This window comes from Jaculus jaculus, chromosome 1 (assembly GCF_020740685.1).
Source record: "Jaculus jaculus isolate mJacJac1 chromosome 1, mJacJac1.mat.Y.cur, whole genome shotgun sequence".
NCBI classification, from domain to species: domain Eukaryota; kingdom Metazoa; phylum Chordata; class Mammalia; order Rodentia; family Dipodidae; genus Jaculus; species Jaculus jaculus.
The window spans coordinates 167,946,511-167,959,815 of NC_059102.1; the positions used below are offsets into that span (position 1 = coordinate 167,946,511).

The following is a 13,305-nucleotide window of genomic DNA, read 5'->3' on the forward strand; positions in this document are numbered from 1 at the left end:
GAAAGGGAGGGGAAATGCTCAGTCCGAACTTTGGACTTGGTGGCACTCTGAGGCTGCTGGCTCTTTACCATTCTGGCCAAGAGGCCACTTTTCCCATGCTATGTGTTTAAAGCCTCCAAATAGGGGGAAAGGAGAAGCATCAAGAGACATTTGGGGGGCCAGACACTGAAAGGTTCTCTACCCACTGTGCTCAGATCCCACCCCCTGGTGTGCTGCCTCAGCGCCAGGCCAAAGGGACCGGGCTGCAGCAGGGAAGAAGGTATCTCTTTCACACTCACACACTCTCCTTCCCCAGGGAACATCAATAAATGCAGGATGGACCTCTACTTCTTCCTGCTGGCCGGCATTCAGGCCGTCACGGCCTCCCTGTTTCTCTGGATTGCTCGTCACTATGAGAAGACGGGGCACAGGGCAGCCACCCAGAACAGCTCCAGCCAGGACAGAGGCTGAATTCACCCCACACCTCTCTCCACCTGGACAGACATCACTAGAGCAGTCCCAGCCTTCGCGGTTTCCGTCTCATTTATTCTGTATCCAAAATTAGGATGAAATGGTTCCCATAAATAAGAGGCATGTGCCCTTCCTCGAGACCATGGTCCATGACAAGGGGTGGGTAGAAGGGGCCTGGGCTGGAGTCCCTGAAGGGACCGGGCAGGGGGACTCAGACCAACAAGCACCAGAGGATAAGCACATGAGCACAAAGGGCAGACAAGAGGCTTGGTGGGGCCCCCGACCTGCCCCACTGCCTGGGCTGGTGGCCAGTGACGCTGCACCTAGCAGGCCAGGGAGAAGTCAGGAGCTGCCCCGGATCCTCTCCATGTAGTTTCGAAGCTCCTCGGGGTCTTTCAGCCCCATGTCCTCACAAACCCAGCGGATGTCCTCCTCGCCCGCCACCAGGATGGACTGCACGGCTGGGACCCCTTCGGGCTCCTCAGGCAGCTGGGCTGGGGGTGCTGGTGCAAATGTCACAAACTCTACCCGCTTTCGCCGACCCCCGGCTTCCTTGCGCGCCAAGGTGCTGGGGGTGCCCTCTGGAGGGCCAGGGGTCAGGGTTGAGGCCTCCCCTCCTGCCCCACTTTCACAGGGGCATCCTCCCTCAACCTTAGGTGGACCAGGGGAGCAACGGTCTAGCTGGCGGCTCAGTTCCTGTTGGTCAGTGCCCAGCCAGACCCAATTGTGGGGTTGGGGAGAGGTAGGATCAGCGGCACTGTCAGGAGGCTCTTTGCGTTGGTAGCGCAATACAAAGACCACACCATTGACCAGGAAGATGAGGATGGCCAGACAGAAGATGCCCAGCAGGGCATACATGCCCAGCTCTAAGTCAGTGACACGCTGAGGGGCTGGCACCATCTCTTCCTCGTCTTCCTCCTCCTCTCTGGCCTCTTCCTCCTCCTTCCCAGCTTCTTCCTCTGCCTGATCAAACTTGCCCCTCACACTTACCCTGCCCCCAACACCACCTGCTGCCTGCTGCTCACCTCCCACACTGGCCTCTGTAGCCAACGGGTTTCCAGCAGGACTGGATGGAAGGGCAGGGGCTGATGTGGGCACAGGGGGCAGCCCCAGCCAGGCGGTGCCGGATGCCAGGGGCACACGGTGGCGGCCCCTACGGCAGGGCTCTGGCGAGTGCAGAGCCACATGCAAGGGCAGCCCCTTGGCACCCGCTCCACTCACCACCACACCCAGCTGGGTGCCTTGCTCCTCAGCTGGCAGAACAGCACCAGGTTCCTCTGCCGAGACAGACAGTCCCAGGTCCCGGCGGTCATAGAGCTCAGCAGGGGCCAAAGTGTGGTCGGAGAAGGACATCCACAGGGAGAGGGCCACTTCCTGCAGGGCACACGGACACAGGCAGAGAGAGACACGCGAAGGGAGGGCACGCACGCATGCACACAGAGACCACTCCCACAGCGACAGGCCACACAGGAGAGATCAGAGAAAACAGAGACACAGGCAAATGGACAAAACACAGGGAGAGAGGGGATGTGTGTCAATCACCTGTCTGCCACTCAGCCCTGGGATCTGAGTCCTCATGAGGGCCCTGTGAGCCGTCTAATTCACCTCCCAGTGCCACGCTCCAGCTAGCCACCACTGCACCACTCCCGGCCATAACGAGCTCACCGCCTCACAGGCAAGTCCTCATGCTGAAAACCCCAAGCAGGTACCAGTACCCGCTTCCTCCCATCCTCCTCCATCGTGGCTCCCCTTTGGAAGCGGAAGACCACCCCCCAGACTCCCAGCCATCACCTGCTTTGGGGCAGGAAGGGCTGACTGAGCCCAGCACGTGGCTGAGACCTCTCCGGGGTGGGCAGTGCCCCTGCTCAGGGCCAGTGAGATGCCCATCACCGGCTGCACCCGCAGCTCCACCACTGAGACCTTGTCGTCTGTCACAGCCAGAGCCTGCTCCCCCAGGATGGAGTCAGACAGCGGGGAATGCACCTGAGGGCGGGAAACAGCGAGAGTTGGGGGACCACCAGGACAGACAGCCTCCCACCCCAAAGGGATCCGGTTTTGGCTCCCAACATCCTCATCTCCTAAACATACATGGACTCCAGCCCCAAGCTTAGGGGACAATTCCCTCTTCTCCGAGACCTCGTCCCCACAAAGTCAGCCTCCTTTAGAACTACAGTACTCTGAATTCCATTTTCACCTAAGCCCCAGCCCCACGAGCTCAGAGCCTTCCCTCCGCGCACACCTCGGCGCGAAAGTCTACTACTCTACAGCAGCCCGGGGGCTCACCTCAATGGAGGTGACTCCTGGCTCCCGGCCCACCAGGACGCGGCCCCCTTCCAGGGAGGCTACGCGCGGATCCTGTACACGGGCGTGGGGGGCCACAAGGTGGGTCACGTCCAGCAGCCAGTCGGGGCCGAATAAATGGGTGAGGCGGCGGCCACCGTCCTGCGAGTGGGCCGCAAAGGGCACGAGGAAGCGCACGCCGGCCCGCTGGTACTGCAGCCGGCAGCCCCGGGAGCGCCGCTCCGCCTCCTCGGGCCCCGCAGCACCGGGCTCCGGCACCCTGCGGGGGAGGAAGCCAGTGAGGGCCCGCCCACCGGCGACCACGCCTTCCTCCCAGCCACGCCCGCTCATCAGCCCTCCAGAGACTCCCACAATTACCCCGACCTCCCAGCCTCAGCACGAATGACAGAGGTTCGCGACTGGCGCACAGATCCTGCTTAGCAAAGCCAGCACCAATCCTCGTCCCTGGGGTGAAGAGGTCAAGTCTTCCCACCCAGCCCCCGTTCTGTTTGGTGCGCGTGTGCCTGTCTATCTGGGCACTTGCACTTGCCCCTGGAGACCTCGAATAGGGGTGAGAGGTGGGAGAACAACTGTTGGACTCCTTGGTGACCTGGGGTGCCTCACCCAGTGTAGTCCGTATTTATGGCCTCTGGGCCATCCTAGGCTTCTGTGTATAGCCGTGAACAGAGGAGAAGGATCCCCACCTGCCCTCAAAGGCTCCTAGCGTCTGGGATGGAGTGCAGAAGGGGACAGGCAGAAGGAACCAGGGTGGTGCACAGCAGATGAGGAAATGGGCAGAGGAGGAGGAGAGGAAGCTGCCAGTTTAAAGTGGCTAGAGCAGTGGCGCACTCCTTTAATCCCAGCACTGGGGAGGCTGAGGTAGGAGAATCACTGTGAGTTCGAGGCCACCCTGAGACTACATAGTGAATTCCAGGTCGGCCTGAGCTAGAGTGAGACCCTACCTCTTAAACAAAACAACACAAACAAACAAAAATAAATAAAATAAAGAGGCCAAATCCTGGGTTCCCAGGACGGGGTGGACAGAGGCACTGAGAGCACCTCAGCAGTGTCTGTGTCTCCTGCATTCTCTCAGTCCCAGAGCAACCGTTCCAAGGCCTGTGGGAGCCTGCAGGCCTGTACTCACCCTTCAGTGGGCCCTGGGACTCTCCAGCTGCGGACCTGCTCCAGGGTCGTGTCCGTCAGCTCAATGCGCAGGGGCAGCAGTGGGGCCCACACAGTCAGCCGCAGAGAAGTCCGCAGTCGGCGCCACCAGAAGTCCACCCTCACCCCCTTGGCACCCCGGCTCTCCTTGCCAGACACAAATACAGCATCACACGCCTCAGATACCTATGGAGGGGAAGAAGCAGAGAGGTGAGCCAGGACACAAACAACAGCTGCAGGCAAGATACAGCACCCTAATTCCAGCCATAAGTCTTTAAAATTCAGTTCCATAATCACAGAAGTGCACTACGTGGTAGGTTCCCACTGATGTTAGTTCAAGAATATGGTGCCTTGCAACCAAAGTCCACTGGGCCATGCCTTGGGTTCTCCAGAGTGGGGGTGGGGCTGAGCAGAGCCATTTGAAGGAGACACAAGACTTCCTCCTGTTGGGTCCAGGGTTTGAACTTACAACTTCAGCTCCTCCTTAGTGATGGCCTTGGACATACCTTAGTTGGAGCCTCCTGGAAGCTAGTTACAGCTAGATGGGGCGGGGGGTGAGGGAAGGGCAAGGCAGGCCACCCACCCACCCAAAAAGCTCCCGGGCAGCCACCACACAAGTGAGCAAAATGCGGGTAGGGACCTGTGCTGAGTATTCCCCTGCTAGAACCTCAAGATTCAAGATGGAGACAGCTCCCCCCTCTACCTCCACTTAACCTCACAGGTCATTACAAGGCTCCAATAAGAATAATGACTATTATCATTATACAATTATATTGTAACAGCTTCAGCTCTTGCTATTTACTAAATACAGTCTTAGGTACTTTTAATTCTTACAACATCCTAAAGATATACTCCTATGTCAAAGTTTAGGAAACGGAGGCTCAGGGCCCACGATCACACAGCTAGCCGATAACAAAGATGGGCCTTGTGATGCTTAATATGGTCGACCTGACATGATTTTGAATCACCAAGAAGACAAAACACAGAATATCTGTGAGAGTTTCTAAGGTTAACTGAGGTAAGGAGACACACCCTAAATGCGGGCAGCTCCAGCCCAAGGGCTGAGGTCTCAGGCTGAATCAAAGGAAGAAAACGGGCTGAGTGCCAGCATTCATGGCTCTCAGCTTCCTGACTGTGGGCACATGTGACCAGCTGTCTCACAGTTCTACTGCCATGCCTTCACCTCCATGATGACCCACATGTTCACACTGTGAGCTAAAGAAAAAAGTTCTTTCTTCTTCAAGTTGCTTTTGCCAGGTATTTTGTCACAGCAACAAGAAAAATGACTAATACAGTTCTTAGCTCAAACTTCCTGACCCCAAGGTACACACACGCTTAGCTCACTGCAATGCCATACAGGACAATGATGTAGAGAAACCTAAGGGCAGGCTTGCAGAGCTCCTGTTGATTCTAGGGAGAGGTGACTGAGCCAAAAAAGTTAAGCTAAGGTTCTGTTCCTGACGTTGCTGGGTGAGAAGTTATGTGTCCTGGGACCCCTGGGGAAGGAGGAAAGCCATGAGTACATGACTGCATTCCCACAAACGTGTACACACATGAAGTAGGCGCTTACCACTCACCTGTAAGACCTGTGTGTTGGAAGACTCACAGCCAATGTGCTCCGTAACCTCTTCAAGAGATCCCCCGCCGTCCACAGTGACGAGGCGCACAGGGACTCGCTGGGGCACTCCAGTCAGCGGTGCTGTGCTTATGAGCTCCTCAGCCTGAGGGTACAGGGCTTGCTTAGCCCCACAGCCTCAGCTCCTGGGGCTTCTGGCATCTGGTGTCTAGGTGGGCCGGGCACAAATGGTGGTGCCTTACCTTGGCTAGTGGTACGAGGGCTCTGATGTCCCTCTCAGATACCAGGATCTCCCAGACCATTTTGTCCTTTTCTGCTTCAGGGGCCTGGCCTGGGTACTCCAGCTGCCATGTGACAGCACGAGTGACTGCCACACTCGAGCCAGTGCCATTCTCCACCACAAAGTCCACCCACAGGAGCTCAGACAGCTCCAGGGGGTCACTGGCAGAAGAGAGAGGAACCATGTGCTTGCCAGCTTCCATGACAGGAGAGGAGACAGGCGCAGAAGTGACTTCCCGAGAGCGCAGTGCAAAGTGAGAGCTGGGCCTCAAGCTTTCACCCTGGCTACAGAGCCCAGGTTGGCCTCCAGGCTCCTCCTGACCTCTCCTGAGATCCAGAGTCACTAAACCACATCCCAAAATGCTCACTGGCACCCCTGATTTCTTTCCTGTCCCTTGGGCTCCCAAATGTGAACCCTAGCACTTCATGGCCAACATTATCTCCTCTGCTCACCCAGAATCTGGCTGTCCGGGCCCAGCACGGTGACAGGTGATCAGGGTGGTGTGGTGCTTGGAGCCCTTGAAGCGGTCCAACTTAGCAGTCCATGGAGTAGGCTGGACAGGGCGGGCAGCTGTCACCTGCAGCCCCTTCTTTACCTTGATCCTATAAAGAAAGCCACTGGTCAAGATGGAGGCTGGCGTGTGGACTGTATCTAAGAGGCAGTAGAGGAGCTAAAGACTAGAGATGTCACCCATCCTCCCCAGCTCTGGCTTGAACGTCCCTCCATTGTTCCCAAAAGGATCTTCAGGCCTCAAATCAAAGCAGATCATGTCACGTGCCTCTCCCCACCCAAAGACAACTTAGAGCTCTCCACTGCCCACAAGCTTTGTAACGTGGGGTCCGGTATTTGAGAGTCTCCAGGCCCTGGTCCAGCTTCACCATGGTTGGTCAGTCATACCAAGAGTTCTCCCCCACATCCTGAAGCTCACATACATGGCCCTAGGCCTGTGTTCAGGCTATGCCTACAACCTAGTCAGCCTTTCTTCCTTTTTTCTCACATGCATGCATGAGTGTGTGTGTGTGTGTGTGTGTGATGTGTGCACATGCATGCATACACGAAGATGCCGGAGGAGAATGTCAGGTGTTCTCTGTCACTCTTGTCTCCTTGAGACAGTCTCTCACTGAAACTAGCTGGCCAGTGAGCCCCAGTGATTTTCCTGTTTCTGCCCCCCCCCCAAAAAAAACACTAGGGATACAGGCACACATGGCTACTCCTGACTTCTTTTTTTTTTTTTTGTTTTCTGAGGTAGGGTCTCACACTAGCCCAGGTTGACCTGGCTGACCTATGTTGTCTCAGGGCTGCCTTGAACTCTTGATCCCCCTATCTCTGCCTCCCGAGTGCTGGTATTGGTGTGTGACACCACGCCCGACCCTACGCCTGGCTTTATACATAGGTGCTGGGGATTGAACTCTGGTCCCTTCAATCCTTCATGCTGGGTGGCAAGTGCTTTTAACCACTGAGCCATCTCCAAGCTTGTTTCTTCGCAAACATCATTTCCTCTGGGAAGCTCTTCCAGTGATGGGTGGCTTCCCCCTTACTCTGGCCATGGCCCATGCCCTCGGGGTACTTCATACCTTCATTAGCGCATACAACCCATACCAGCTAATCTAGTTCAAGCTCTCATGTCATGACTATCATCGGGGGGCCCTCCTGGTGCCAGATGGAGCCTGGGCCTTGCTCCTTCTAGCATCTCCAAAGTGGAGACACACTGTAGGTGTCCAGGATAGTGAGTGTACAAGTGAACAGAGGTGTGCATGAGAGGCAGGTAGACCCAGGAGTGGAACTCCCACAAACCCACAGACAGGAGAAGAAAGTCACTGCACATTTTTGTCAGCTGCATTGCGTTGGGTGGCGGATGCTTTGGGGGAACTTCCTGAAGAAAAGGACACACAGAACGGGGGCCTTCATTGGGAGGAGAGGGCCCTGACAAAGACACCTTCAGCAAGGGTGGCGTAGCAGGGGACACACATAGATGCTCATGCCTGGGGCAGTTACCCATTTCTTCAGCATTCAAGGAAAAACCCAGGCCGCAGCACTGTGCTTGCCCAGGCTCCACGCTTCTTCTTGTCCTCCCACTGGACAGTGTTAGCCCTCTGGACAGGGAATGCAAGGGAAGCTTCCCACTTCCGGCTCTTGGCCATCATTTCATCCTGCCACTCTCTGCCTGGAGAGGGTTTGGTGGGCCCATGGTTTGCACAGGTCAAGAGTTCCAACAAGAACCCCAGGAAAAAGAAGGATCCATTTTGTTCTCCCTTGGAGTATTGAGGATTGAACCTAGGGCCTCACACATGTTACAACTCCCCCTTATCTTGTAGAGGTTCGCTTCGTTCTCCACCCCCGGGGGCCTGGCACTCACCGCAAGGTCAGGAGGCTGGCTGTGAAGTTGTGTCGAAGCAGGAGGGTGGCACTGAAGAGCTGGCCAGGCCTCACTGGCACATCGGGCACGCGCAGAGTGACTGCCTCATCCAGCGGTATCTCCTGGTACTGTGGTGGTGCTGAGGGGTGCAGCTCCACACCACCTATTGGGAGGGCCTGCTCCCCAGGCTCTTCCTCCCCACCAGGACCACAGCCCCCAGGGCCCTCTGCTGCGGGCTCCAGCGTGTAGGCCAGCTCAGCCCGTGTGTTGGAACCCTGGGAGAACCAGTGCGAGGGGAACTCCAGCTCCACCACGCAAGCACCCAGGGATGGCTGCAAAGACAAGGAAAGACAAAAAGCTGTGGGTTATCCCAAAGAGGAGTGGGAGAAGGGGTCCTACCCTCATAGCGCAAAAACCCTGAACTGGAAGGGGTCTGTGAGAGGCCAAGGTCAAGGATGAATCCCAAGTGATGGAAGGGGCTGGAAACGAGATCTAGGTCTCCGAACACACTGAACAGGGTCATGGCAAATGAGCTTCACCCTCACCATGCCTCAGAACTCTCCTACAACAGCCCAAGAAATAGCCATCTCCAGTAGGTTCCTGAGCCCAACCCCAAAGCACTAGAAATAAAAAATAACAAAAGTTTGAGTCACTACACAAGCTGAGTGATCAGTCCACTACTCTTTTTTTTTTTTTTGTAGTCAGTGAATATAGTCAAGTTGGTACCGTTGTTAGCCTCCTCCCTGTCCTTCCCTCTCCACAGGGACCCTCCCTGTTGGGGCATATGGGTCGTGCATCGTGGGGTTAGCCTTTAGTTTTGGGTGGGAGGAAATGTCCCTGCGTGTCAGGACCCAACGTGTCAGTCCACAACTCTTGCATTCATCTCATTTATACCTTCTCACTTCCCTTCTGAAGTAGGAACTATTGATAGCCCAGGTCATGATGGAGAAACAGCCTCAGAGAGATTAAATTATATGCCCAAAGTCATATGCTCCATGGACTCAACTCCTTCAAGGGCCCTGAATAATCCTTGCCCAGGGCTGAAACCTAGCAAGCTGCAATAGTGTCAGGTGGTCCACGCCCCCAGACTTCCCAGGAGTGCAGAGTCCCTTCCTCTCCACCCTAAGGCCATGCCAACCCACTCACCAGGAAGCGGCAGGCTCGGTGAGCACTGCCTGCAGGGTGTGTGGCATGCAGCCGGGCACAGGGCAGACTGCCAGGTCCCGGTGGCCAATCTTGCCCTTTGAGGTGGAAGAGGACACGGGCGTGAGGCTCTGCTGGAGTCACGGCTGCTTCCACTGAAACAGCTCGCACATCCCAAGGGACAGGTCGCTGGTAGGGTTCAGTGACCGGTGGGGGAACCACCTGAAGGAACAATGAGGATGCTCAACAAAGCAGGAGGTGAGGGCAATCAGATCTGGCAAAGTAGGATGCCAAGCTTCTAATCCTAGCCTGGCAGGGGAAAACCTTTATGAGCTTCAGCTTTCCTGTGTAGAGAATGGGGGCAGCCTTGGAGGCCCACACCTCAGAACTCTCAAGCTCTGAGTCCATCGGCCTGGGAGTCCTCAGGACCCCTCCTTACCTGCTGAGTGACAAACGGTGGGTAGGAGGCCCGGAGAAGTGGCTGAGCTCTGGGCCAGGGCTGCAGAAGCAGAAAGGTCTCAGACCGCGAGCCCAGAGAGGAGTTGGCAGGTGGGTAGTGGCCCACCTGCTGCACACGAAAGTGCTCAGGAGCATCCAGGAGCTCCAGGGTGGCTGGCAGGTAGGTGAGGTCCAGAGCATCCTGGTCACCGCCCACTGGAGAGGAATAAGGGGTAGAGCTGGGATGGGTTCCGAGCTGGCATGGGCTGAACGGAGCTCCACAGCTGGGTTGGGCAATGGAGGGAGAAATGGGCTGCAAATGTGCATTCCCTGGATGTGAGGGAATCTCCCCCACTGCACAGTTCACTGAAGCACAAAGAACCTCACAAAGGCAGGGTTTGAATCAGAATCTAGGACTGGGAAGAAGGTGGCGTCTGGGCCACTTCACCTATTCCATAGACCTTGCCTTCCTCCCTCTCTCCAATAGAGACTTTTCAGCATCTCCTTTTGCTCTGCTCCTGCCCACTACCTATTGGCCTATGAAACCAGGGCGTTTGGGGAGCATGCCTCTTCCTACATGGGAACCTATTTAGTTCAAGATGGTGTCAGGTTGAACAATCCTTAATTGGGTCCTTTGCAGAACTCAGCTGGGTCCTCCCCAACCCTATCATTGTTATGGTAAACCACACCAAATTTCCAAACCCGTTCTCTTCTTCTGGGTCCCAACGGGGGACTGGAGTACCAAAGTGACACTTGCTAAGGGACGTAAATAGAAGCCTGAGAATCTATTTGTGTGCCCTAAGGGTGAGACCCAAGAGTCTAGGAGATAAAACATTCAATCACTAAAAAACAAAGGAAAATTGGCTAGAGAGATGGCTTGGCAATTAAGGTGCTTGCCTGTAAAGCCTAAGGTTTCTAGGTTCCATTCTCCAGTATTCATGTAAGCCAGATGCACAAGGTGGCACATGCATGTGGAATTTGTTTACAGTGGATAGAGGCCCTGGTGCACCCATTCATTCCCTCCCTTCCTCTCCCTCCCTCTCTCCATCCCCCCCTCCTTCTAATAAATAAATAAAATATTAAGAAAGCAAGGACCACCAGGCATGGCGGCAAACACCTTTAATCCCAGCACTCGGAAGACAAAGATAGGTGGAGCACTATGAGTTCGAGGCTACCCTGAGACTACATAGTGAATTCCAGGTCAGCCTGGGCTACAGTAGGACCTTACCTCAAAAAAAAAAAAAAAAAAGTCCTATTTTAAATGTTTTTACATTTCTTCACTCTTTCGGTTTTCCATAACTCTGAAACACGTTCTATTACTACCTTTGGTCCCACAGTTGGAGAATAGCAGAGCTGCAAGGCCAGTCAAGGCCTTAACCCAAACCAGGCTACCGTGCTTCTCCATCCTATGCAGCCAAGACATGCTCAGAGGGTTTAACTCCTGGAATGCCTCTGTCCTGTGGTGCTTACCTTCTCCTTCAGGGATAAGAGTAAATGTTGCCTTCCTCATGAAGCCTTCCGTGGTAATGAAGGCTCCAGTCTAGCCAGACTCCTTATTGCAACCTGCTTGCTGCTGCTTTTCTGAGACAGTCTCGCTATTTTGTTCCAGCGGTCCTGCTGGGCCTCCAGAGGACTTGGACTACAGTGTACACCAATGCACCTACTTTGCTGTTTCTTGGGAATTAGTTACGATGTGTCCACCCCAGACCCTGTTTTACTTGCCCTGGAATTCCCTCAATCTGATTCCCTAGGAATCTGACCCTGGAGACCCGACTTTCCATCCTAGCTGAACGCCAGTGAAAGCTGGGCCAGTCATGAACTCTCTGGAGCCTCAGTTTCCTCATCTGTAGAATCTGGAGCATTTCATTTCCTGACTGGTCAAGGGGTAGGGCTTTTTGTGAGTTGTGGAGTGCTGTGTGAAGTGGGATTGTTGCATAATGGTGATGACAAAGCTTGCCTCCTCTCTCTGTGGGAAGGGTTATTAGGGCTCCCAATAGGTCTTGCTGGATGGGGAGCAGGTGGCTGAAAGCAGCCCAGGGCCAGCTCCCGCCCAACCCCGCTTGCAGGGGATGGGGGACTTGGTTTTAACCTCCTCTCTTGTTCAGTTTCTCCCTAGAGTCCTCAACCTCTGACCTTCCTCCCCCAAGGGTAACAAGTGAGTAACTATTGGCCTTTTGGGGTGACTCCTGGGCTCCAGTGTATCTTTTAATCTACTGCCTCCCTCCATAATTATAAGATGCTCAGGCTCCCACGGACTCCCACAGTCTCCCTCTCCCTCAGTGGAGGCAGAGGGTATGCCTCGCCATCTCTCACTTTTCTGAAGAATCCATCTTACAGCCCCCCAGCACATGCCAAAGGCAGTCCAACCCTCACCCTAGGCACGGAGGGTGGGGGAGCTACTGCCCCCTTACCTAGTAGTAGGTATCCCTACCAGGGCTCAGGAGGGCACGGCTAGGGGCTATCATTGGAAACTCCAAGGTCAGAGAACTCCTTGGGACAGGCAGAAGGGCTGCCTATCTTGTGGACCCCAGGCAAGGGGGCTGTTTTTATTTTATTTTATTTTATTCTGGTGGCGGGGGTAGGCTGGAAGGGGCAGAAGGCTAGCAATAATCCCTACTCAAGAGGGCAGATTAGGGAGTGATGGAGACGCTGATGCGCCCAGGACCGGGCAGTTTGATGAGATGCCCCGGCTGGAGCGGAGGCACGCATGGGTGCCGGAGACTCTGATGGACGAGGAGGGGGATGAACCCCAGGGCCTGGCCGGTCCAACGTCAGAAAGGGGCTACAAGGTGGTGCCCCGGGATGGAGGCCATGGGGCGGGCCGATTCCCAGGGTTTGACTCTCCAGCCCTCGGGGCGGCACGCGGCACCGCCACCGCTCAAGGTTCAGTCGGAGAGCCCGGAGCCTCGGGGCTCCGGGGCATCACTGGCGCGTGGCCGGGGCCCGGGCCCCGCCGCCCCTCGCCCCGCCCCTCCCGCTGACCTCTCACGACGTCCAGGGCTACGGCCACCAGCAGGCAGAGCCAGGCACCGGGGGGCCCCCGGGGGGCCGCTGCCGCGCGTCCAGCCATCCGGGCGCACATCCGTGCCCACCGAAGGCGGGTACCAGGCACGCGGCTCAGGCGGCCGCAGTCGGGCTCGGCATCTCCGGCGCCGGCTCCGCTCGGCCCCGGCCGGCCGGTCGGGTCCCAGGCGCCGCCCGCCCGCCCGCCGCAGCAGTTCGCAGACAATGGAGCGGGAGCGACGGGGTTGGGAGGGAGCGCAGCGCCGCACATGGGCTGTCCCCTCCGCCCCGCCGGGTCCTAGTGCCCTGCGGATCCCGAACCCCAGAGTCCCGGGTCCCTGAGGTCAGCGGGAAAGGCCGTCTCTGGAGACAGCCGAAGAGCCTTGATGACCTCTGCCGGAAGGTACGCGGTGCGTTCTTCAAGACTCCCACTTGGAAGCTGCTGACCGAGAAGCAGACAGACACTTCCTCCGCCTCACTCCCACCCTGCAAGAATCTCACCTGCAAAGCCATCCCAACAGAACCAAAATCCCGGGGACGTATGAGGACCGAGCTGCAGGAGCAGGAAAGGAGAGAGCTAACCGGGGCCAGATGACAATTCTGGGCTTGCCCTGACGC

General features: G+C 56.3%; 2 protein-coding genes across 2 annotated transcripts in view; one reads left to right on the top strand and one right to left on the bottom strand.

The window, feature by feature from the left end:
- Positions 1-588, top strand: part of Slc15a3 (solute carrier family 15 member 3) — a 16,644-nt gene extending 16,056 nt beyond the window's left edge. The window contains exon 8 of the mRNA XM_004667565.2: positions 296-588. Coding sequence (XP_004667622.2) covers positions 296-450 — 155 coding nt within the window. The 3' untranslated portion in view covers positions 451-588. The remainder of the gene's footprint in view (positions 1-295) is intronic.
- Positions 505-12,817, bottom strand: Tmem132a (transmembrane protein 132A). The gene is made up of 11 exons (XM_004667684.2): positions 12,667-12,817; positions 9,686-9,900; positions 9,250-9,468; positions 8,104-8,435; positions 6,200-6,349; positions 5,710-5,908; positions 5,469-5,612; positions 3,875-4,077; positions 2,734-3,010; positions 2,242-2,433; positions 505-1,824 (listed from the first exon to the last, which is right to left on the bottom strand). The coding sequence occupies exons 1-11, from the start codon at positions 12,764-12,766 to the stop codon at positions 793-795; spliced, it is 3,063 nt and encodes a 1,020-aa protein (XP_004667741.2). The 5' UTR covers positions 12,767-12,817; the 3' UTR covers positions 505-792.
- Between the last annotated feature and the right edge of the window lie 488 nt (positions 12,818-13,305).